This window comes from Castor canadensis, chromosome 8 (genome assembly GCF_047511655.1).
Source record: "Castor canadensis chromosome 8, mCasCan1.hap1v2, whole genome shotgun sequence".
Classification (NCBI taxonomy): domain Eukaryota; kingdom Metazoa; phylum Chordata; class Mammalia; order Rodentia; family Castoridae; genus Castor; species Castor canadensis.
The window spans coordinates 85,742,839-85,769,809 of NC_133393.1; the positions used below are offsets into that span (position 1 = coordinate 85,742,839).

General features: G+C 40.1%; 2 protein-coding genes across 11 annotated transcripts in view; one reads left to right on the forward strand and one right to left on the reverse strand.

The window, feature by feature from the left end:
* The first annotated feature begins 5,993 nt into the window (after positions 1-5,993).
* On the forward strand, positions 5,994-26,439 carry Spmip11 (sperm microtubule inner protein 11). Its single transcript, XM_020163644.2, has 4 exons — positions 5,994-6,072; positions 23,126-23,248; positions 25,840-25,984; positions 26,391-26,439. The coding sequence occupies exons 1-4, from the start codon at positions 5,994-5,996 to the stop codon at positions 26,437-26,439; spliced, it is 396 nt and encodes a 131-aa protein (XP_020019233.1).
* Positions 16,271-26,971, reverse strand: part of Adcy6 (adenylate cyclase 6) — a 31,621-nt gene continuing 20,920 nt past the window's right edge. For 9 of the 10 annotated variants that reach the window (XM_074083262.1, XM_074083264.1, XM_074083266.1 and 6 more), the window contains one exon: positions 26,818-26,957. In XM_074083262.1, coding sequence (XP_073939363.1) covers positions 26,829-26,957 — 129 coding nt within the window. In that variant the 3' untranslated portion in view covers positions 26,818-26,828. Of the gene's footprint in view, positions 26,958-26,971 lie in introns of all 10 variants that reach the window. The other variant, XM_074083267.1, reaches the window with a different exon arrangement.

Genomic DNA, 26,971 nt, shown 5'->3' on the forward strand with positions numbered 1-26,971 from the left:
TTTTTTTTTATCGGTTTTACATTTACTCACATGTGTATACATTGTTTGGGCCACCTCCCCTCCCACCACAATGATACATTTTTAAGTCAAATATAATTCTATTATTTCCATTCTAGCAAGCTATATTCCTGCCTTTTTCCTGGAACCACGCTAAACTTATCTTGATTAGATTTGGATAGTTGTAGGTAAATTTGGATACTGGAATCCTTTGTCATGCTATTATAGTATTTTGTGTTTTGTCAGTGTGTTTGACTAATTCAGTTTTTTTGGCTTTTTTTTTTTTTGGAGACATTGGGATTTGAACTCAGGGCCTCATGCTTGCTAGGAAGGTGCTCTAACACTTGAGCCACTTCACCAGCCCTTATTCATTTGTTTGAGTCAAGGTCTATGTTGTCCAGGCTGGCCAGACTCCTCATCCTCCTGTGAGTCTGGCATGATTAATTCTTTAAAGTGTTTTGTTTCAGGCTCTCCTCTGCCATATACTATCTACAATTAGTAGTAACTTCATTTTATCCTAGAGAAATTGAGGCTCAGGAAGATTTAAGCAACTTACTTCAGGTTATAAGGTAAAAAGACTGTAATTTTAAACTTCTTCCATCCCAAACCTTTCTTCTTTTCATAGAATGAGGATTTTTTTTCAATTACTTAGGTGTATCTGTTGTTTTTATTTATTAGCTTATTTGCTGCTCATTTATTTATTTTGGAACTAGAGATTGAACACTAGCTAAGCATGTTCTCTACCACTGAGCTATACCTCCAAGCCTTGTCTATTGGTTTTGGAGTGTTTTGTTTTGTTAGTTTTTTCAGAAAAGGGTCTCCTGTTGTAGTCCAGCCTGGCCAGGAACTCACTATGTATTCCAGGCTGGCTTCAAACTCACAGTCTTCTTGCCTCAGCCTTGTAACTGTTGGAATTACAGGCATGAACCACCATGCCTGGCCTGTATGGTTTTTTGGGGGAAGGAAGATTGGCAGTACTGGCGTTTGAACTCAAATGCAGCTTGAGCACATCCCCAGCCCTTTATGCTTTAGTTATTTTTCTAATAGGGTCTCATGTTTGTATCTAAGGTAGGCCTGAACCATTATCCTCTCTGTAGATGCTGTACTTAGGATGACAGGTGCCACCTAGCTTTTATTGATTGAGATGAAATCTCAGGAACTTTTTGTCTAGGCTGGCCTTGAGCTGTGATCTCTAGATCTCTACCTCCCAAGTAGCTAGGATTACAGATATGAACCACCTTGCCTGGCTATATGTTGTTTTTTAGATAGCCAAAATTATTTCCCCCAGATCCTTCTTTCCTAATTGTCTTACTTGTGTTTGGTTTTCCATTTAATCTCTTGGGTTGATATCTAATTTGCTATTTTGCTTGAGTATGCCACTCTTACAAGAGAAAGTTCTGGTGATCTGTCATGCATCAGGCAATGCAACTGCTAACCGAGGCTTGCTCCCCTGTCATTCAGAAGAGGAGCACGTGTATAAATCAGAAGAAGGAGGTAGTTTTTAAGGATATAGTTATTTGAAAGTAGCAGTGGTAACATAATCACTAAATACATGTTTTTGAGTCAGGCCTGGATTCAAATCCCAGCTATCTCTTGCACTCCTACAACCATCTTACCCATTTGTAAGTATATAGTTCAATAGCGCCAACTATATTCACATTGTTGTGCAACAGACCTCTAGAAGTTTTCATCTTGCAAAACTAAAACTATGCCTATTGACAGCTCCTCATTTTGCTCTCCTCCAAGCCCCTGGCAACTTCCATTCCCTTTATGTTTCTTTAGCTACTTTAGATGCCTCATATAAATGGAATCATATATAATTTGTCATTTTGTGACTGGCTTATTTAATAATGTCCTCAGAAATTCCAGCTATTCATTTAGCAAGCTTTATGATCTCAAATGTCATCTCTGCATCCTGACAAAACACCAGCTGGCACATAGAAGGTGTTCAATATACTCATTGTCTAAATAACATGAGCCTTTAGATACATTCCCTTAAGAACAACTGACTGGAGGCTGGGGGAGTGGCTCAGTGATAGAATGCTTGCCTAGCAAGCACAAGGCCCTGAATTCAAACCCCAGTACAACAAAAAAAAATAAAAGAACTGACAAAATCTTAAGCCAGAGGAAGTTTCCTTTCCTTTTTAAAAAAAAATGTAAATAGGAGTCTGTTTCCTGTAAATCACACCCATAGACCTGTTCTTCCTATTCACTAGACTTAATCTTGTTTGAGGTACAGGATTATATAATTTTTCATGATTTCATCTTCTTTTGCACCCTACATATTTAAGTCATGTCAAACACTACAATTTTTACTGTTAAAATAGTTTCTCCCCAACATTTATTTAGACTTTGAATTAAAATATGAAAAGATGATTTGCTATTCACACTTCCCACTGTCATGTTAGTGAAGACACACTGATAGGTTCAAATCAGCCATGGCGTGTGCCACTAATGTTAAAACCAGATTTCCAGAAAAAAATGTGCATGTGTGTGTATATATGTATACATATATGCATATAGATGTAATTATTGTAAAATTTACTGATACAAGGATATATAGCACACATTTTGTAATTTTTTTTTTTTTTTGTGGTACTGGGGTTTGAATTGAGGGCCTACACCTTGAGCCACTCCACCAGCCCTTTTTTATGATGTGTTTTTTTGAGATAGGGTCTCATGAACTATCTGCCCGGGCTGTCCTTGAACCAAGTTCTTCCTGATCTCTTGCCCCCTGAGTAGTTAGGATTACAGGTGTGAGTTACCGGTGCCGGATTATAATCTTTGCTGTAAATTTCCTACAACCAACTGATTCTCATGGAGTGCTGTCTTTGAATTTTGTCAAACTTATAAATTAGGAACTAACTGTGGTCACATTTGAAAATAAGTATAGTTTTGAATGTTGGTTTGCATTAATAAGATGAAAGTGAGGAACCAGGCACCTAGCTACTTGGGAGACTGAGATCAGGAGGATTTCAGTTCCAGGCCAACCCCGGGCAAAAAAGTTTGTGAGGCCCTATCTCAATGGAAAAAAGCTAGGTGAGGTTGTGTGTGCCTATTACCTGAGCTACTACAGGAAATAAGAGGACTGCTGTCCAGTCCAGCATAGGCAGAAAACAAGATCCTATCTCAAAAATACCCAGAGCAAAAAGGGCTGGAGGCATGGAACAAGTGATAGAGGACCTGCCCTGAGTTCAAATTCCTGTACCACGAAAAAAAAAAAGATTAAAGCTAGGGTTGAGGGTATAGCACAGTGGAAGAGCACTTGCCTCGCATGTATTATCAGGCCCTGGGCTCAATCCCAGCACTGCCAAAAATAATATAATAACAATAATAGGATTAAAATGAAACAATGAGGCCTATGTTGGAACTTCACTCATTTATCAAAGACTTGAACAACATAATTGAATTGGATAATAGTTTTTGAACACTAGAAGAATATTTCAATTTTTTGTGCTAATCACAATGTAATGGCTATAGATACGATATGCTTTTAATCTGCATTAGCATTTTCTCTACTTTCTTAAGTCTATACAATCAATAAAATGAATAAGTCAAACTTTAACATTTGCTAACTTCCATGCTGTAAATTCTTTCACCATGGCTGATCTCAAGCTACCAATATGACATCACACATCTGAGAAGAGATGCAACAAACCATCATATAGTATTTCTTCCATACCAGTACAATAGATGGGGCTTTCCAATTTTCAGTCTGATAAATAAAAAGCATAGAAGTTATTACTGCCAGGCTGGGGGTATAGCTCAGTGGTAGAACACTTGCCTACCATGTGTGAGGCCCCAGGTTCTATCCCTTACACACACACACACACACACACACACACACACACACGTCATCATTCCCATTCTCATAATGAAAAAGCCAACCAAACTGAAATTTTACAATCCTTCTTATGCCCATCAGAGAATTGAGGTCACAGGACAAACCATCCCAAAAACTGGAGACCGGTAAAATCAAATCAGGTAGAAAAGAAAATCATGACTTACTGAAAACAAAGATCACTATGGGAATCAGCAACTTAAAAGAACAATTGGTTGATTGCTGAAAACTAAACAGGGACTAGCCTGAGAGATTAAAAAAAAAAAAAAAACTTTTGGGAGCCTCTGCTTAAGATGTCCCTCATATTTTGTGTGTGTTTTACCTTGAGGAGGCATTTGTGAAAGTGACAGCCCAGTGATGCACAAGCTGAATAAAAGACTGAGCCCTAATAACAGAATTATAAAATGTTTCTTGCATTTTAGCCTCCCGGTTTGCTAACACATCAGTAAGGCCCCATTATAATAACAGAGATTACAACAGAAAGAATTGCAAAGCTCAGACCCTATTTAAGAAGGAGTATCTAGCCAGGTGCCAGTGATTCATCTCTGTAATTCTACCTACTCAGGAGGCAATCAATCGATCAGGAGGATTGTGTTTGAAGCCAGCCCAGGCAAATAGTTCTCAAGACCCTAGCTTGAAAAAGCCCATTACTAAAAGGGCTGGTGGAGTGACTGAAGCAGTAGGTAACTGTGCCTGCCTTCAAGGGTGAGGCCCTGAGTTCAAACCCCAGAGCCGCTCTCAAAAAAAAGTATCTGAGGAAAGTCAAAGATAGCAGGGGACAAGGACATCAAAGAAAATTTTGGCTTCTAACACCTGTATTTATAGCAAATAGCAAACACAGCCTAACTCCTAGCCATATGCACATAAAACTTGAACTTTACACAGCAGGCTAAAAGACAAAAAATATAATCATCAGGACCAGACTCCTATGTGGCAGATATTTTAGAATTATAAAACTGAGATTTAAAATAACTATTTAGTATGCTAAAGACTAATGGAAAAGTGGACAACATGAAAAACAGATGGGTATAGCAGAGAAATGAAACTTTAAGAAAGAATCAAAGTCTAAAAATAAACTAACAGAAATGATGAATGTCTTTGATGGGCTCATCAGTAGACTGGACACAACTAAGAGTCAGTTGGCTTGAAAATATTTCCACAGAAACTTCCAAACTGAAAGTGAAGAGAAAAAAAAAAAAAGAAATGGGGGAGAAATGACTCACGCATTGTATGCACATATGAATCAATAATAAAACAATAAAAATTAAAAAAAAAGAAAAGAAAAATAGCAGAATATCCAGGTAAAATGAAAGCAAATAGACTCATGATTATAGAAAATAACTAGGAAGTGATTAATTTTTAGTATTTACTACCTTCATTTTTACTATAACTTCTCAATTTTAAATTTCTGTTTTTGCGGGGGGGAGCGGTACTGAGGATTGAAACCAGGGGCTCACACATGCTGGGCAAGTGCTCTACCACTTAAGCCATGCCCCTAGCCCCTTTGTATGTATTTTGTTTTTGAGATAGGGTCTCACTAACTGTCCAAGCTAGCAGTTAGCAGCCTCCTGCCTATACTTCTTCAGGTAACTGGGATTATAGGCATGAACCACCACACCTGCGTTTCGATTTTTAATAATGGCAGCATGCTAACAAAATTAATGAAAATGTAACAAGTTCTTGAAAGTCAGCATGGGCTGTCACACCAGTTCATTTAAATACTGTTTGTTAAGGTTCCATTAGATATTGAACACATTATGTACTAAGGAGATTTGCATATATATTATTTAATTCTCTTAACAATGAACTAGATCTCATCATTGCCATTTTTTAAAATAAAAAGACTAGGACTTAATGTATTCAAAGTCAAACACCTACAGTATAGTAAAACTTACTTTGGAGCCCAGGTTAGTACTTTCTTCTCACTGCTTTCTGAAATTTCAGTATGTGACTGGCTCAAGAAAAACAGAACTTGATTCCTCTATTTTCCTGAAATTATTTAGCCTACTCCAACTCCACTATGAACATATATCCTATGCCTTATTAGACAAAGGAAGTGCCAGTCATAGTAACTGTGCAAGATATTACCATGGTTACCAAACAGAATCTAGTGCTCCAGTGAGGGCATTCCAGAAGAGGACAGGGAAGAGCTGAGATGGCTTTCTTTAACTTGTATCTACTAGGATATCAAAATTCCTTTCGGAGCAAAAAGAGGGACACAACTGAAGAAACAAGTAAGGGGAATATGAGTAGAGATATAGAAGGGCCAGATAATTGAGGATGCTGCTTACCATGCTAAGAGTTTAACTTTATAAGGAACTGTGGAAGAATTTTCAGCAGGCACTGACTGAGTAAATATTTGATCTGTATTATATGCACAATGCTTAGCTGTGCCTCATACATAATAGAGGTTTAATAAATAAGTATTTGTAGAGTGAATGAATAAGAGATTTTGAATGACTAAAATAGGAAGTTAGGGGACGGTTTGCAGGACAATTGGTTCAGGTCTTGAAAGACAAATTGTTTAAAAACACAGAAATGGAAGAGAAAGGGTCTTCAGGTAGAATGGGAACACATGTAAAGGAAAGTGTAGGTGGGTACTGAAGCAAAAGCTGTACTATGGCAAAGGAAGAAGGACCAAGAAAGAATAAAAGCAGAGTGAAGATTATGGAAGACAATCTTATATAGGCCTCCCTTGAGCATTCACTCTGTCCTCTCTGATTACCCAAAGGGTCCCCCTGAGGAACCCTAGAAATCCCTTAATAGTCCTATACCACCAGGTGCTTGTGGCTCACACCTGTAATCCTAGCTACTCAGGAAGCAGAAATCAGGAAGATCACCATGCGAAGCCAGCACAGGCAAATAGTTCCGCGAAACCCTATCTCAAAAAAACCCTTCACAAAAAAGGGCTGGTGGAGTGGCTCAAGGTGTATGCCCTGAGTTCAAGCCCCAGTACAGCAAAAAAAAAAATAAATAAATAAATAAATACTCCTATAACAACCTTCCTGGCCCTGGCTCTCCACCCCAGCTGGGTCCCAGCATGGGGCTATTTCAAATAATGAGGAACTCTTTTGTACCCTCTCTCAGACAAACACACCCTTTGGGAAAACCACAAATTTCCCTTGCTCAGGCCAATAGTAAGCTTCTGACTGCTCCAACCCCACCTGCCCTTACTCTATGGAACTGCCTCATCATGAATGAACTAAGCACCCAGCCCAGGGTTTTAGCTACTTGAACACTGATGAGGGAGGAGGTGTGTAGCTTAGTGGTAGAGTGATTGCCAGCATTGCAAGGCCTGGGTTTGATCCCAGCACACACAAAAAAAACAAAATTAAAAAATAGTGAGCCGGACTTGGTACCTATTCAATGAGAGACCTGAGTCTTACCTTTGATTAATCTCTTTGTAGGCTAGGCAGAGAGGAGGACTTCACTTTATAAAGGCAGAGTCCTCTATGGGATGATAGGGAAGCAGTTGCTTACATTTTCTCATTCTGGTATTGGAGCATCAGAGGCAGGAGCCTTGGCCAAATAGATAGAATGTAAGGTTAGAGGGAAAACTGGACTGACATTAGATTTGCCACCCTACTCCCTGCTCACTCTCCACACCTCCAATCTTACACCTTCCAGTTGCCCTCTTAAGATGTGGACAGAGAATTTGCACTTGATAATTTCTAATTAATCCATACTTTTGCCGGCTTAAGCACTTAATAATAAATGGCCATTTGTTATATGTGTAGGAGGTATATTTGTGAGTCCAGAATGGCGTTATGCTATCCTCACAGGTTTTTTTTTTCTTTTTTTTGTTTTGTGGTACTGGGGCTTGAACTCAGGGCCTACACCTTGAGCCACTCCACCAGCCCTTTTTTTTGTGATGGGATTTTTGAGATAGAGTCTCACGGACTATTTCCTCAGCAAGGTTTTGCACCATGATCCTGATCTCTTGCCTCCTGAGTAGCCAGGATTACAGGCATGAGCCACTAGTGCCCAGGTTATCCTCATACTTAATTGACAATTTTTCCTGATATGGAATTCTAGGTTGAAAATCATCTCAGAATTTTGAAGGTATGTCTTTAATGTCCTCTAGTTTCCAATTATATTCCTTTTATCTAATTTCTTTATTTCCTTCTGAATCTTTAAGTTTTCTTTTTGTTTCCCTAATGTTCTATTTTTTCTTAATGATGGAACTTAATTGTGGGTCTTTTTTCATTCACTGTGATGGACATTCCATGAATTCTTTAATCCTGGAAAATCATGCTCTTCATTTCTGAGAATTTTTCTCTTGCTGTTTTTTTATTATCTATTTCCTCTCTCCTTTCTTTTTCAAACTGCAATTTGTCATCTATGAAACCTCCTTAATTGATCTGCTAATTTATCAATCTTTCTATATATTTTCTTTTTTGTTACTTACTCATTAGGAGGCTTCCTCAATTTTATTGTCCAATCTTCTGTGTTTATTATCTATTACTGCATAACAAATTGCCCTAGGACTAGAGGCATGACTTAAGCGCCTGCTTTGCAAGTGTGAAGCCCTGAGTTCAAACCCCAATCCCACCAAAAAAAAAAAAAAACGCCCTAAAATATAAAGGCTGAAAAAAAACCAAAAAACCATTTATTACCTCAGAGTTTCTGAGATTCAGGATCTAGAAGTACCTTAGCTAGATGTTTCTGGATCAAGGTCTCTCATGTGGTTGCAGACAGGATATCAGAAGTGGCTACACTCATATAATGGCTGGAGATAGGGTGGACTGGAGGATCCATTTCTAAGATGACTGAAGGCCTCAGTTCCTCTTTGGCTATTGACCAGACTGTTCAGTTTCTCACCACCTGGGCCTCTCCATAAACTGCTTGACTGTGCTTATATAATAGCTAACTTTCCTCAAAGCAGATGATCAAAGCAAGAGGAAACAAAATGCCTTTTTATGACCTAATCTCAGAAATGACTGTCACAACTGTCACTTCCCTCCCTCTCTATGTGTGTGTGTTTTGTTTTGTTTTTCTTTGGCAGTACTGGGCTTTGAACTCAGGGCCTCATGCTTGCTAAGGCAGGTGCTCTACCACTTGAACCACACCTCCAGCCCCTTACCTTTTCTAGCTGTGCTATAGTTTGAATCTTAAATGCCCTCCCCTCACCCCAAATCCATGCATTAAAGGCTCAGTCTATAAGGTAGCATTGTTGGGAAGTGATGGAACCTTTAAGTAGGGCAATCTAGTAAGAAGTCTTTGGGTCATTGGGGGTGTGCCCTTGAAGGGAATTATGGGATCCTGATCTATTCCTCTTTTGCTCCCTGACCATGAGGTGAGTGGTTTTGCTCCTGCCATGATATGCTGCTTCATTACAGGGCCTCAGGGCCAGCCAATCGCCAATCATGGACTGAAACCTCCAAAACTGTGATCCAAAATAAAACTTTTCTTCCTTTTTTACAATATATCATTGTTGAACTCACCCTCTCCATCATTCTTCTTTATCTCTCTCCCCCAATTCCTAAAATAGTTTCAACAGGTCTCATTTTGTCATTTGCATACATGTGTACACAATATTTGCACCATGTTCATCCTCCTACATCCTCTCCCCAGATCCTCCCCCCTCCCACTTGTACCAACCCCCCAGACAGGACCTGTTCTGCACTCCTGTTCTCTGTTTTTGTATTTAAAAAATGACATTTTTGTTTAAGGTAGCTATACACTGGTTTCCTTGGCATTTCCATATATACATATTATAACCTGAATTGGTTCATCAACTCTATTTTTCACCTTTTTACCTTAGACCCCCTTCTTATGATGATTTCAGCAGGTTTAAAAATTCTGTATTCATGGGGGGGAGCGGGAGGGGGTGGAGTGGGTGGTAAGGGAGGGGGTGGGGGCAGGGAGGAGAAATGAACCAAGCCTTGTATGCACATATAAATAATAAAAGAAAAATGAAAAAAAAAATTCTGTATTCATTCTTGTATAGGAAGTACATCAACCATATTCACCTTCTTAACTTCCTTCTTTTATCCTCCTCTTGTATGTGACTTCCCCTTAGTATGATCTGTTTTTCATAATATTGCTTTATGATTATATTAGGTAATATTGCTAATATTGTATTAAGTCCATATTCTACATATGAGGGAAACATGCAGCCTTAAGTTTTCTGAACCTGGCTAACTTCACTTAAGATGATGTTCTCCAGTTCTATCCATTTACCTGCAAACAACAAAATTTCATTCTTCTTTATGGATGAATAGAACTCCATTGTATATAAATACAATTTAATCCACTCATCAGTAGTGGGGTATCTTGCCTGTTTCCATAGCTTAGCTATTGTGAATAACACTTCACTAAACATGGGTGCAGGTGTCTTTGTTGTAGCCTGACTTACATTCCTTTGGGTATATCCCTAGGAGTGGCATTGCTGGATCATATGGCAGTTCTATTTTTAGTTTTTTGAAGAGCCTCTATACTGTTTTCCACAGTGGTTATACTAATTTAAATTCCCACCAGCAGTGTATAAAGGTTCCTTTTCTCCACATCCTCACCAACATTTGTTGGTGGTGGTGTTCTTCATGATAGCTATTCTAACAGGAATGAGGTGGACTCTTAACATGGTTTTGATGTGCATTTCCTTTCTGGCCAGGAATGTTGAGCATTTCTTAATTTTTTTTTTTTTTTGGCCATGCGGATTTCTTCCTCTAAAAAAGCTCTGTTCAGTTCATTTGAACATTTCATTCAGAAATCTTCATTGAGTCATTGACTTTTGAGGGAGTTTTAAAAGTTTTCTCTTCTTAAGTTAGTTATTTCAGGCATAATTGTCATTGTTACAGTGACAGAAAGGTGACTAACACCAAAGAGAGATATTAAGTCAAGCCTATAATCAATGGAAGAAGAATTAAGCTCACTTCTTTTTTTTTTTTTTTTTTTTTTTTTTTGTGGTACTGGGATTGAACTCAGGACTTTGTACTTGGTAGGCATGAGCTCTGCCACTTGAGCCATACCTCCAGGCCTAAGCTCACTTCTTAAAAGGAGTAAGAATGTCAAAGAATTTATGGACATATGTGAAAACAACCACACCTTCGCATCAGAACATTTTATTTTTTTCAAATTTTTTTATTATCATATTATTGTACTGGGGGTACATTGTGACATTTACAAAAGTTATTATGCTGTATCATAATGAACATTTTATTTTAGTTATTACAGTAGTATCCTTGATTTTCACGTCTCCTAGTGGAGACCTAAAACTAGACAGTACCAAACCTATATATGCTGTTTTTCCCTATGCATGCATAAGATTTGCCCAGGATAAAGACTACTTTATAAATTAGCATAGTAAGATTAACAGTAATTAGATAGAACAATTTTAATAATACACTATAATAAAAGTTATTTAAAAATATGTTTTTCTGCAGTTTTTAATTTAATATTTCCATACTGGCTAATCATAAGTAACTGAAACTATAGAAAGTGAAATCAGGTATAAAGGAGAACACCTGTATATTTTAATTTCCAAGGGCCATTTTTCTCCTCTGGCATTTCTTTTTCATATTTTTTTCTTTTCTCCATGAATATTATACTTTATTTGCAGTTCTCTTCTCCTTACTACACTAGCTCTGCTTTCTCTGATCCCTTTTTCCCATAAGTTTATGTTGGTCTCTGTTTTCTCATTGATTACTGTCCTCAAATAACTGGTGACCATTCTGATTTAAGAATAAAGAATAAAAAAAAATAAAAAGAATAGCCAGGTACTGGTGGCTCATGCCTGTAATCCTAACTACTCAGGAGCAGAGATCAGGAGGACAGAGAGGACAAATAGTTCACAAGACCCAGTCTCAAAAATTCCCAACACAAAAAAAAAGCTGGTAGAGTGGCTCAAGTGGTAAGCCCTGCCTAGCAAGCATGAGGCCCTGAGTTCAAACCCTAGGACCACAAAAAATAATATTAATAAAAATAAGGAACAAAGAAGCAGACTAGAAGAGTATGGAGGGAGTTGTGCATTGTGGACTTTGGTGGAAGCTTTCCTCTGGATCTCTACAATGTCTCCAGTAAAGAATCCGAGAATTGATTCCCCAGTGATTGGTTATATGCTTGCCTATTAGCAGCATACTGGGACTAGGACAGAAGAAGGAGGTATCAGGAATCTCACTTTTGAGGATCTTGATTTTTCACTTTCAGTCCTTTACCATATGCCAGCTCTCACATGCCAGAATACCCCTGGAATCTTGTCCTCCTATATTTAGTTCCCCCCAGAGAAATCTTTCATCTTCTTATTGGAGCAAGGTGGTTTGCCTAATTGTATCAAATGCTCTGTAAGTTTCAATGACCAATGACCACCACCTTTCTATGGCCTATTTTGTACTCCTACCATCTATGGAACCTATTGCATTCTAATTTTAGAGGCTCACAGATGAATTAGCTTAATTCTAACTGTGTTGTCCATTACAGAATCTTAAGTGAAAACTTTTTCTACTCTGTTGGGTTAATTGCTACCCCTCTATCCACTTTTCATTTTCCATAGATATTTATACTGAAATATCTGTTATTAAATCCTTTGCCCTTAAAAATTAATGCCATGTGATAATGATGATGTCATTTTAGAAATTTGAGTGGGGAAAAAAACAAACTCATATGGTCAAGACACCATTTTTTAACTTTTTTTGGTGATACAATTTAAAAATTATAGAAAAGTTGTAAAACTAGTAAAAGGAAATTCGATACAACCTTTACCTAAATTAACCAATTGTTAATATTTTACCCACCCTCTTTGCTTTGTGTCTATCTATAGTTCTCATCTAGTCAAGCATTAAATTGCTCAAGTTACATACCTTTACAGTATTTCTGTTTGTATTCCCTAAGCACAGCTACCCACATACAGGTATTAATTCAGCAAATTTTACCATTGATACAATATTATCTAATTATCTGCAATCCATATTCCTATTTTACCAATTGTCCCAGTAATGTCTTTCAGCACAAAAATTTTCCTTCCAGGATCCAATTAAGTGTCAACTATTACATTTAGTGAACATATTTCTTTAGTCTCCTTTAGTCTGGAACAGTTCCTCTGTCTTTGTTTCATGACACAAGCATTTTTGTAATAGTACAGGCAAAACATTTTGTAGAATGTTCCTTAATTTGGGTTTCTTTGTTACTCTTCATGATTGGATCTGGTCTAAGCACTCCTGGCAGGAGTAAGTGACATGATGTCCTCAGTACATCAGATCACAAGGCTCATGATATTTTTATCCCATTACAAGTGATCTTGGCTTTGACAACTTAAGGTAGCTTGCCAATTTTCTCCTCTGTCAAGTTATAATTCCCCTTTTTTAATTAACAATTTCTGGGATGATCCTTTGAAAAAATGTAAATTTGCTGGGGTTTTTGTTTTGTTTTGTTTTGTTTTTTTGTGGCACTGGGGTTTGAGCTCAGGGCCTTATGCTTGCTAGGCAGGTTATCTACCACTTCAGGTACTCCTTCAACCCATAAATATCCTATTCTTTTTTTTCTTTTGCAGTTCTGGGGTTTGAACTCAGGGCCTTCACCTTGGGTCACTCCTCCAGCCCTGTTTTTGTGTTGGTATTTTTGAGATAGGGCCCTGGGAACTATTTGCCTGGGCTGGCTTCGAATCACGATCCTCCTGATGTCTTGTGTCCTGAGTAGCTAGGATTATAGGGATGAGCCACTGGCACCCAACTCATTTTATTTATTTTTAATTCATTCTAACTCAAAGTTTATAGCGATGTTTTAAGTAAACCATCTTTATTTGATTTTTCAAAAACACTCAACTTAGATTTTACAGAAACCACTGCTCTTTTTAATACATATTTTAGTGAGTAATATTCACTAAAATACAAAATTACAATCACAAAATAAGAATAAATTGTTTTTGGAGGAATTTCCACAACAGACTTTGGTAAGCATTTACTTCAACTTGTGGAAATAGAAATATGCAAGTAAGGCCAGGTGTGGTGGGGCCACCTATAATTCCAGATACTCAGGAGGTGGAAAGGAGGATCATGGTCTGAGGCTAGCGCAGGCAAAAAGTACAAGACTTATAAACAAACCAAAAGAAGCAAAAGGACTGGAGACATGGCTCCAGTAGTAGAGTGCTTGCTTAGCAAGTGTAAGGCCCTGCGTTCAATCTCCAGTAATGCAAAAGAAGGAAGAGGAGGAAGAGGAAATAGGTATGCAGGTGTTCTAGAAATACATCTCAACTGCAGTGGGAGTTTTGCAGGTTACTTTAACATGTTTTCAGAGGAAATGGAGAAGATAAATTAATCTGGCATGCCTACTAAATGGAACACTTTTTGTAGGAGAGCTTTTGTCATATATAATTTTGAGTTGCTCATATCTAATGTTCAGAAATACATCAAGAAACTAGGGAATCTTAACTACTAATAAAAACTTAAATGGCCTTGCCCTGGACCAACTTGGACACTCCTAAATATTTATCAAGTTCAGTATCTGAGTCAGTAGGCAGGAGAGGAGAAAATGTCAGATCCCTTTTCAGACAGTTTAGGCTTTTAGAATTCCTTGTGGTGAAATATCACCGAAAGATAATGGTACCTGACAAAAAACTGATAAACTGTCCTAAAATTCTGATAGAAAAGCAAAAGACCCAGAATAACCAAAACAATCTTAAACAAAGACAATTCTCAATTAAAAATATTCTACAAACTAATCAAGAAAATATTGCCAGGCACAATTAGACACACCTGTAATTCCAGGTCCTTGGAAGGCAGAGGTAGGAAGATCACTGTCTAAGGCTAGGCAAAAACATAGGACCCTATCTACAAGATAAAAAAGCAAAAGGATTAAGGTCATGACTCAAGACCTTGTTAGGCAAGCATGAAGCTCTGGGTTCAGTCAATACCCAGTACCACCAAAAAAAGAAAAAGTGTGATATGTGGTACTGGCATTAAATTGATAAATAGATTAATGAAATAGAATTAAGATTTCAGAAATAAACCTTACACTTATGGTCAAAGGATTTTTTTTTTTTTTACAGTAATGGGGATTGAATTTAGGACCTCGAAAACACTCTACCATTTGAGCCAGGCTCCTGGTCTTTTGCTTTTTAGCTTATTTTTCAGATAGGGTCTCACAATATCTTTGTCCGGGATGGTCTCAAACCTTAATACGTTCCTACCTTTGCCCCAATAAAGAAATGAGAGTTCTCTGGGCGAGCTAAATATAGGAGGACAGACTTAGGGGTCCTTGACCACACAGTTCCCTGAAGCTATTGCCCCCATTTCTCCACTCTCCTCTCCCCACTGCCACCCCCAACAATAACAAAACATCTAGAAAGATAAGTTTGTACTTATAGTTTAAAGAAAAACAACCATGCTGATTGACCTTCTTCAAATTCATGATTGTTAAATTCCAGTGGGTCTTTGTGACAGCCCAAAAGTCACACTACATCTCCTTGTTCCACGCACTCACTCTCCTGGAGGCCTTCCTATACATTTTTCCCTTTCTTTAGACTTCCAGCACCTCCTCCCTCCCCCATCTTCATTCTCATGTAGGGATTGCCTTCTGTTTCATAGAGAAATTAGAAGCAATTGGAAGATAATTTCCATAAGCTTTCACAAACCATATCTACCTGCATCTGTGACCATTGCTCTCCTAATCTATTAAGACAAAACCCTTCCCTATGCATCAGCTCTCATCCCTTTTGCCCACTCAAGACTACCTGCTCAGTCACATTAATTTTCCATCTCTGATAATTCCTATCTGTATACATACATGCTAAATTCTTTCCATCTTTAAACCCCAGTTTCCTATTTCCCTGTACCCTATAGAGCAAAATTCTTCAAAGAAGTTGTCTACTCTTTCTGTCCCTGGTTCTTCTCCTGCCATTCTCTCTTAAGCCCACTCAAACCAGGCCCCCACCACTTCACTAAAACTGCTTGTATCCAGTCATCAGTGACACACACATTGCTAATTTAAACACTAAACCCTTGGTTTTCCTCTTATTTAAAATATCAGCAGAAAAGCATAATAGAGCTTAGGAGGTTTTGAATCCTGGTACTGCTGAGGTTATTTGAAATAAATGGTCAGCTGGGAGCGGTTTGAGCCTATGGCCCACCATAATGGGGAACCTGCCTCAAACCTTTCTACTACTTCAGAACTGGTTTGGAAAATTTAAAGGGGTTCAAGGGAGCCAATCTTCCCATAGGCTCCTAGCAAGCCCCCATCCACATTGCTTACCCCACTCTTTCTCATCCCAATTTCTATGTGTATTTATTCAAAGAACTCACAGTTCTTGACTCTTTACTCACCCTTAGTTCCATAGTCAAACAAACTTGAAGGACTCTCATTTGTGATCTACTCTTGTCTCTAGAATGGTTCCTTGGTTTTCAGTTTCTTTCTGGCTCATTTCACCTTGTCCATTTCTCCCCTTATTCATGGTTTCACTTTCTGCTGTTTGTTACCTGCCATCAACTGCAACTGAAAATATTAAATGAAAAATTCCAAAAATAAACATTTCATGTTTTAAATTATGCATTTTTCTGATAAAAATCTTACATTGTCCTATCCAGACATGAATTGTCTCTTTGTCCAGAATATCTTTGCTGTATACATTACTCACTCATTAGTCACTTAGGTATCTTGGTTATCAGATCCACTATTTGGAATCACAGTGTTTGGGTTCAGGCAACTCTTACGTAGTAGTCTAATGCTACATCACATTTCCTATGTCATTCACATCACTTCATCTCATCATGTAGGCACTATATCATCTCATATCATCATGGGATGGTGAGTATAGTATAATAAGGCATTTTAAGAGAACACATTAACATAACCTTCATTACAATACATTGTTATAGTATTATTAGTATTTTATTATTGTCATTAATCCCTTATTGTACCTAATTTACAAATGAAATTTTATTATAGTTATGGAGGTACAGGCATGTTTCTTGGAGCATATCCCCTACAGACAAGGGGGATGACTGCACACTCATTCAGGCAACTGGACTCTTCTGTCCACCTTTTCCAGCAGATACTTTTTTTTTTTTTGGTGGCACTGGGATTTGAACTCAGAGCCTCATGCTTGCTAAGTAGGCACCCTTATCTCTTGAGTCACTCTGCCAGCCCTTTTTTGTGGGGATGGGTTTTTTCAAGATGGGTCTTGCAAACTACTTGCCTGAGGCTGGCTCAGAACCACGATCTTCCTGATCTCTGTCTTCCAAGTAGCTAGGATTATAGGCATGAGGCACTGGTGCCTTCCTATAGCTGCATTCTTACTTGGCACCTCAGCTTCACATTTAACAAGAACTATAAAAATGAACTATTAATACTCACCTTTGTCATTCTTAACACTCTTACTACTATATTTTAAAGTCATTCACAATTTTTATTTGAAGGATAGGCTTTTTCTCTTCTAGTAGGTGTGAGTGTATTAACATTCAACTCAAAACAGCCCACTCAAGTTTTCCTTATTGTAGTCATAATGAAATCTCACAGAGGTGAGTCAACACACGTAATCAAACATTCTACCAGTTCCTACCTTCATCTTTTTTTCTCTCCTGACTTTATCAGGAGAAACCAAAATAGAAAACCCAAAGAGAAAAGTAGAAGTGTGGGGAGCATACTTTGGTCTATCTTCAACTTCAGAAACACAGTTTTATCAAGTACCTAAAGCTATTCCATTTAAGGAGACAATCTCACACTAAGGAAATCCATAATGCCTCAGTTTCCTCACCAGTAAATGGAGATAATAATGTCTGCTTTTTTGCTGTAGAGATTAAATAATGTATGTAATGCATCATACACTGCACAACAGATGACTGAAGACAAGTCATAAAACATATGCAAGTTAAATATTTACATATGGAATATATAACTTTCCTATGACTGAAATATCTTTGTCCATTGCTTAAGACATAATTGCCAGGATAAGATGCCTAGAAAGTAGTATTTTTAACCATAAGATTCCTTGAGGAACAAAAAAATACTGGCTAGATTCAAAGGATGTTTCACCTGAAAAAGCCTGCTCAACTACAACTGTCCACAGAAGAGCGCCCCTGACCAGAGACCAGAACTCATATCCACCAATCAGATTCCTGTCTCTCCACACTCAACCTTCTTAATCCTAATAAGCGTTGCTCTGCAGGTTCAGGCTGGCTCCTGGAGTTTGTTCAGAACCTTATGCTCTCTCTCTCTCTCTCTTTTTTTTTTTTTTTACAGTACTGGGATTTGAACTGAGGGCCTACACCTTGAGCCAGTCCACCAGCCCTTTTTTGTGATGGGTTTTTTTCAAGAGAGAGTCTTGTGAACTATTTGAACTATTTGCTTTCTGCCTCCTGAGTAGGTAGGATTACAGATGTTGAGTCACCAGCACTTGACTGCCCTGATCTGTTGAGTGCCTACACTTTCCCTTCTGTCCTACTGAGGAGAGCAAGGCCTTATATCTCTGCCCTTTCCTTTGCTAAATTTGTCTCACCTGCTTTGGGAACCTGCTCTCCTAGTAACTCTTAGCTTCATTCCTATACACTCCTCTTGGTCCAGGGATGCCTTGGTTTTGATTTCAGAAAAAACTCCCCTCTAATCTAACCCTTTTCTGGGGAAACTCTCTTGCCTTGTTATCTGAAGAGTCTAGGTCAGTCTGCAGACTCTATAACACAACTGCAGGCACTCAGGACATTGCCCACAGATCAAAGTCTTGGAAGCCAACAGGTAGGATGGGTGGTAAGGAGAGTTGATGCTTATTCTTGTGCCATATGACCTCTCCCTGCCACACTTTCCAGTGACTGCCTTCTTTCCATGGACACACTGACCTCCAGGCTCTCCACATCCAAAGAGCCTCAGTCCATCTTCTTCCACTGTTGCCCTTATCATTTCTCTTCCTTGAGGAATGCACTAACAAGTTCATTGCTCTCACTTCAGCCTCCAGACCATTTTGCTCTGGTTATTTTGGAGATGGGGTCTCGAGAACTATTTGCTGAGGCTGACCTCTAACAGTGATTCTCCTGATATCAACTTCCCAAGTAGCTAGCATTACAAGTATGAGTCACTGGCATCTGGCTCCAAATGAATTTCTTTAAAGAATGGCTAACCTGAAAGACTTTGGTAAAAGCTGAACACTCTTGTATGTTTATATTTACTGGATCCTATCAGAAGTGGCTTCCTAATTCTGCTCTACTCAATCTCCAAGGCCTCCTGGCCTCTCTGAGCTGCTTAGGTGGTGACCCACCTGTTAGAAGATGGCTAGAGATGCCACTATTAGGCTCCAGCAGAGGGCACTGTAGATCTGGCTTTTCAAACAGGAGTATGAATGGCACAATTCAGCCAAGAATGAACAGCTCAGAGCCTGAACCCTTCTGCCTTTCCTAATGGATAAACCTACTGAAGTTATAGAAATACATCTTGGAAACAACTTATACTGTGTCATCACTGCCTCAGATGACCATGCCTTATCCCTGTGAAACTAGAGGAGGCAGTATTCATGCTACTTATAGCCACACTCTGACTAAGCCTAGCTATTCCCTAGCAGCAGATGGGCTACTTTTTCCACAGGTGCTCAGTCTTTCCCTACTGGTCTTCCCCACTGAGACTGATCCAGTCCACTGGCAGAAAGACCCATCAAGTTCCAGTCCTCTCTACTCCCCTGATGCTGGTCATAGGAAATGATGTTCCACATTCAGTGGAACTCAAAGAGGCAGGGTTCTGCTTCTGGATCAAGCCAATGATGTTGTGTCCCCTACCCATCTCAAGTCTGCTCTGTGTGAGCAGACATCCTTGACAGTCAGCCATACACAGGAGAGCTGATCAGGGAGCTGGTTGTTAGTATAAGTCTTTGGTCTTTCCTGGAAGCCCTGATGGAGTTATTTCAAGAGATGGTTTAATATGGTGGGTAAGAGCATGTGCTCCATATCCAAGCAACTTGGGTTACTCATATCTCTGTCACATGCTAGTTATTTGACCTTGGGCAAATTACTAAACTCCTCTGTGAATCTGTCTCCCCTTTGTAAAATAATAATTGTGCCTACTTTATAGAATTGTGTAAGGCACATTCATTAAGCATTAGGTATTTTTATTGTTATTGTCTCTAGAAAATCCACTTTACATCAGCAGTCTGCAATCAACACTGAGTCCCACTACTATCCCATGCCCCATCTATTTCCCTGTGTTCGGAATCTCGAACAAGTGCACCAAGAAAGATATTTCTGGACATGCAGGCAAAGTAACTGCCCCTATTTGGAAAACATGACCTGGGGATTGGTCTGGTTCCCTGGGCTCATGCTTCTGTTCACTTCCTCCCAAAGTACTGATAATTTCCATGTATTAGGGAAGCTAGTAAGTACAAGATAGCCTTCACACACTTCAGTTGATTTCAGTACATCTTAATGTGCCCAGCCAACTTCAAAGAATTCATGCCCAACATTTGGTATGACCTCCTGAACAGAAATCATTTTTATGTACTACTGCTACTTACAGCACCACCTACTCTGGGACAACTGAAAGTAATGTGTGTTGGAGATTGTCACCACTATGCCCCAAGCATCTGGAACCAAACCTTAATCTAGAAGTCAGATTTCAGGGAGCCACTGAGGTAGTCCCATTGTAATAATTCTTCAACCCTAAAACATTGAGGCCAATCAGCCTCAGTTCCAACAAATAGAGGCATTGGGCCAAATAGTGGATAACAAGGATTCTGTGACCATCCCTGGGTCACAGGGAAGCCTATAATACTGAAAAATCATCATTAATTTGGTTGGGTGGAAGATCCAACCAAGTACTGCCATACTACCCAGGATGTCCTTTACAAGTGCATTCAAAACATTAAATGTCATTTTTATGGCAACCCCCAATTTACAACCTAGTTTTATTTATTTATTTTTTTGCAATACTGGGGTTTGAACTCAGGGCCTCACACTTGCTGGTCAGGCACTCTACCACTTGAGCCAGTCCTCTAGCCTATGGCTTAGTTCTAGAAGCTATTCATGGCTCTTCCTATTTACCAGCAAAGACTACACAGAGCAGGGTATTAACTGGGTGGGTGAAGACTCTTTGATGTGCCACCTGCCAACAAGATGATTGACTCAACCACCCTGCCACAGTGGCATTTGCTTATAAAGAGCATCCTCTACCTAGAACATTCCGGAGTAACTGTGGCATGATTCTTACCCATCCTGGATACTTCTTACCCCAGGTGCCTTCTAAACCTTGGCAGCTTAGGGAAGCTATGGGTTACCAAGAATGTTTTCCAGATTGCCAAAAAAAAAAAAAAAAAAAACAGGAGTAAGGTATATGCCAAATGGTTTTTGATTTAGAAGGAAGGCACTCAAGTAGGTGAGATTGTCCAGCACATCTCCAGATACATATTGACCATCATATGGGAAGCTGGGAGCCTATTGGTTGGATACTTTGAGATAACAGAAGACATCATCCAGCTCTACCTTTAAGGGCAATCAGGCTGAGGCCTAAGGACTAAAGAACTCTCACAGTCAACTGAGCTCAGACCAGTAATTTCTCTCAGTCTGGATCCTATAACCCACTAGGAACATGTTCTTATTGTTTCAGCTTTTTGTCCATGGACATTTTGCCAGCCCCACCTTGCTCAAAGTTGAATGCAAATGACCCTGATTCCAGGAAATGGTCCCTCATTACTGAAACCTGTGATAAAATAAAAAACAGCCAGCCCCTGGTTCAGTTCAGGCTTCCAAAACTCTACACTCTGACCAAGCTTTCAGGACTGTTCATCTCTCAAGTCCTCTGCTGTACAGAGAGGAGTTTCAAATTGTGCCTCATTATGATGGTGTCATTTTCTCAGATACAGAATGCGAAAGATTTCCATTGGAGGGCAAAATGGAGAGAGGGAGGACAGAGATGATAATCTGAGTGAGGCCAAGCCAGGAAGAAAGGGGAAAAGCAGGCACTGGGAAAGAACTCCACAACCCAAGTAGCATCCCCACCCTTCACCACAGATGAGTCAGCAGTCCTTAACAGTTTCCAGAGAGAATGGCAAATACTGCTCTAGTTCCTAACAAGCATCAGTAAGCAAGAAAGATAAAAATCTGAGGGAGTGGGACAGAGCTGATGCTCCATGAAAACAAAATAGAGGCACTGAAAACATCAGATGAAGAGTGGGTTTTATTCTGCATCAGAGATAGGCTAGAGGAGATAGGGCAAGCCTTTCTGGCTTGGGTGACAAAATGGATGTAATAGCCAAGAGATAGACATGTTGGAACCACCTAGACCCCTCCCTTTAGCTCACTCCCTCACCAAGTCATGCTCTTCTGTATCTTAAATTTGTTCTCAAATCCATCCTCTCTTGTTCAAAATTCTGAGATGCAAGCCAAGTCTAGCCTATTTAAACAGAGCATGAGTGTATTAAAAGAATATTGTGAAGCATATACAAACTGCAAGAAGAATGGAGAACTAAGCTCAGAGGATAGTAACCAAAAACAATGCTCAGAATCATGCCACAGACATGGTCTGGCACAGACACTACTGCATTCAACGTCCTGGTGGGCACTACTGGCACCAAGGGCACTGGGTCCTGGATTCTGCTGTGGGAAACAAGATGCAGTGTCGCTGCTCACAATGCTTATCACTAGCAAAAAACTTCATGTGGCCACTGCTCCCTTGCAACCTCATCCTTGATTCAAAATCTGGAACAGATGCACTCAATTGGCCTAGCCAGAAGTCTTTGTCCAGCTCTTGCTGCAAGAGAGGCTGGGTGAAGGAGATCCTGTTTTTTCAGCCTCTATAGTGAAATACAGGTTCTGTTTCATAAGACATAATTCCCAAACATAATGAATGCCAGGTATCCACTAGCAACCCTTCCAGCTCCCTCCCCTCTCCCTCTCCATGTCACCCAGCACTCCAGTTCTCAAACCAACAGAAAGCTCTCTGCTGACTCTCTAATGCTTCTAATGCACTAGCCATCCTGCTGCCTGATTCTGCTATGGCCTATGAACTCCTAGTTACCTTCCAGGACTTAGCTCAAGCATAACTTCCCCCTTTTAAACCATTTGAAGTTCTATAAACATGCCAATCCCAGGAAGGAGTATCCACCCAGACAAGAGGCCATTTTCACCTGCACCAACCCTAAGTATCTGTCCAACATCCAGAGTCCACCAGGAGGCCAGTCAAAACCCCAAGTTAGAAAGGAGCAAGAGGACAGTAAGGGAACTCTTGTAATCACTGAGTCCTCCCTCCCTCCTGTCACAGGCAAGGTGAATGGGATGGAGTGGCTAGGAGAGATCCCACAATGTACCTAGTTGGCATGGAGACCAGAGAATCAGGGAATCAAATTGTCCCATTTGCTAAGTACTCAGAATGAATCTGTTCTTATTTCAGTCCAGAAGGAGCCAGTGACCACTAGGCTTCCCCCCATTATCTCAGAAGATGGGAATTATTCTGTGCACCAGAATAGCCACATGAGGTACCAAGAAGCTGTACGGAAGGTCTTGTTGAAGACATGTGAGTACCTTGGCGTGGGCACCATGCTAGGGAAAGAAAAGATGTGTCTGAGCTCCTAAAGAATGACTGGAAAATAGAGAGGGAGAGAAAGAAAGTATGTCTGCTGTATTGTGAGGATCACACCAAAGTTGAAACAATTTAGGAAAGCACTCTGGGTATTATCACTCACTACCCTATGAAGAATGGTTTAACAAGTCCCAGCTTTGGAATTTGACTGAACTGAGCTTAAAATCCAAGTAAGTTGTGTGACCGTGGGCAAATTCCTTTAGCCACTTAACCTCTCTGAACCATCTGAAAATGGGAATAATCTTTAGCACTGTTGTAAAACAGACAAACAAAAAGCACATTAGGACAGGGTTGGAGGTATGCCTCAAGTGGTAGAGCACCTGACTAACAGTTGCAAAGCCCTGAGTTCAAACCGCAGCAGTGCTCAAAGAAAAAGCATACAGGACAAACTCCTGATGCATGCAGTACAATGTAGGAATCTCCAAGGAATTATGCTCTGTAAAGAAAGCCAATCCCTGCCAGGCACCAGTGGCTCTGGTGCCACAGAGATCAGGAAGATAGTGGTTCAAAGCCAGTGCCAGGCAAATAGTTCACAAGATCCTACCTCAAAAATACTCAACACAAAAACGGCTGGTAGAGTGGTTCAAGTGGTAGAGATTGCCTGCCTTGCAAGCACAAGGCAGAGTTCAAACCCCAGTACTGCCAAGAAAGAAAGCCCCAATCCCTGGTACCAGATCAAGTACTGGAGTCATCCAGAATGGTTTTTTTGTTTTGTTTTAAAGAAAATTGAACTTCTTATAAAAGAGAGAGAGAGAGAGAGAGAGAGAGAAAACCAATCCCAGCCGGGCACTGGTAGCTCATACCTGTAATCCTAGCTACTTGGGAGGCTGAGAATGGAAGGATTTAGGTTCAAGAACAGCCCTGGCAAATAATTTGTGAAACCCCATCTCCAAAATAAAAGCAAAATGGACTGGAGGTGTGGCTCAGGGGTAGAGAGCGGCTTTGTAAGCACAAATCTCTGAATTCAAACCCCAGTGCCACAAAAAAAAAAAAAAAAGCTGATCCCCAAAAGATCAGTCTATGCCATTTATGCTATTTAAAATTTATGCAATTTTTCAAAATGACAAATTCATAGAAATGGACAGATCATTGATTTCCAAAGGCTACAAAATGGTGACTCTGGATGAGTGGGGACAGGACTGCTCTGTCAGTATATTAATGTCTTGGTTGTGGCAGTGTAATATAATTGTGCTGCATGTCACCATTGAGGGGAGGGAGTATATGGGCTCTCCCTGTATTATTTCTTACAACTGTGTACGAATCAGTCTATAATTATCTTAAAGTTAAAATTTAAAAACAAATACTTTTAGAAATCAAAACAGGTATATTCAGGCAGAGGGGTATCTAAGAGTGCTTTCTAATAGCAAAACTTTTTTTTTTAAAGCTTACTAATTAGGAAAACAACTAAGTAAAAATCTAACATTTACTCAATGATCAGGGATTTTTAAAATAATGATTATAAAGAGTACAAAGTAAACCAGATTAGGCCGTAATTCTAATTTTCAAAAAAATATGAAATTTTATACACTTGTAGAATTAGGTTTACCAAAATACATTTATCCAAACAAATATATTTTTTTCTTGCAGGGCTGGGAATGGAAGCCAGATCCGTGCACATTAGGCAAGACAAGTGCCCTACCACTGAACTATATTCCCAGCCCCCTAAATTTTTTTTAAGTAGCTCACACCTGTAATCCTAGCTATTTGGGAGGCTGAGATCAGGAAGATTGTGGTTGGAGGCCAGCTCGTGGAACAGGAGTGAAGGGGGAATTGGCAAAACCTCCACTCAACTAACAGCCAGGCATGGTGGTGAAGTCTGTGATCCCAACTACTGGGAGGCACAGGTAGGAGGATCATTGTCCAAGGTCAGCCCACGCAAAAATGCAAGATTCTATTTGAAAAAATAATTAAAAGCAAAAAAAGTGCTGGGGGTGTGGCTCATGTGGTAGAAACTCTGCCTAGCAAGGTCAAAACCTGGAGTTCAAACCCAAAAAAGCCAAAAGAATCTAAGTCTGATATTATTTCAAAAATTTTAAAACACCTTATGCAACATCTAGAATGAAAGGCACTTGATAAATGACATCCGCGTTTGGTATCTCTAAGTAGGGTGGTATCCTTGTTAAGTTTCAGAAAATTGCCTGGAGAGGGCAAAGGACATCTGTTTTTTTGGAGGAAGGAGAGTGAGGATGATTAAGCTCAGAGAAAAAGAAAAACAATGAAATCAGTGGACCCCCATCTTATACTTCCCAAGTGGCTTGGCCACTCGTTTCCCCATCTAAGTACTTGGGGAAGCTCTGTTGGAGATGGACTTACTAGCAGCAGGAAGAACCAAGACTAATTCATCTGACTGAGAAGGGTGTGAAATGCTTGAAACAGGAAGTGACACGGTGTGGTGATCACATTCCCAGGACCTCTCTGCACCTGGTCAGGCCCAGTTACTAGGCTGTGCTTTTGCTCCCGAGGCAGAAAAGTGGGCAGTGAGCTTGAAGGAATCCAATAACCTGCCTTTCCCCTAACCCATTTAGTCCCCAATCAGGTCTTCAGAGTCCCTTTGACTGATGCTCAGAACTTCAGCTTCTGGAGATCCCATGATCCAGGAGTGCGTCCAGAGGAAACCATGCCATGGATCCAAAGCCCACGCCATTGTCTCATTAAAAGCTCAATGACCAGGTTAGTCTGAAAGACGTCAAGGTGGGGAGACCAAGGGAAGTACTCCCTCTTCTTACTGAAATCCTTACAGCCTGTTTCAGCTCTGCTTAAAGTAGGGGAATAGAAGTTTGGATTTTACTAGGGAAAGCTGGCTCAGAGCTGACCAGTACAATGTTCAATGGAGTTAAAGATTTGTCTTTGTTTCACCTTGTGGGTATGACTTCTGAGCAGGCTTCTATAACACTCTTGTGGGAGCCGGAGAATGTATCTGCTTCCTTCATTGCTGCCTCTCCACCCCTCCAACCACTGTCCACTGGCAGTAGCTCTACTTCCCCATCACTGTCCTGAGGCAGTGTTGGGGACTATTATTAGAGATCCCCCCCCAGCCTGGTCTGGATGAATCTGAGACAATCTGTCTCCTTTCCAGGTTTATGGATCACTCTATTCTCAACAACAGAACCTTCAGCCTATATTGAGGGAGATATGGTCGCAGGACAAGATGGACTGTGAAAGGACTGCATGGAGAGGGAAACAGGGAGAAGTGTCCCAGTTCAGATGACTGACTAGTGGAGGAATCAAAAAAGCAGAGTAAACACTGTACCAGAAGTCACTTGTATGCACTGGGGATAGGGGTGGCGGGGGGGTAGTTTATTCCATTGCTCTGATTCCTGTGAGAGCAGGTGTGCGAGATTCCTGACGAGGCCAGATCTTGGTATGAGAGGTTTGAAGGGGCCAAGGCACTGGAAAGAAAACTTCAGGTGTCTTGATCTCATGCATGGCAGGGGTCAGAGTAACACATCTGGGAAGACCCTCTGGTCTTGCTGCAGGGCCTAAAGTAGTCGTGCTCTCTGAAGACACTGCAGCTTCACCTTGGCAGGGAGAAAGCCACAGGAAGCCCTTGGACCACAGGTGAGAGGCCCATAGAGCCCTGGGGCAGGAGTTGCCTCCCACACTGGGCTTTGCCACTTCTGACCCAACTCAGGGCCCAGAATAGCTACAAAGAACAGG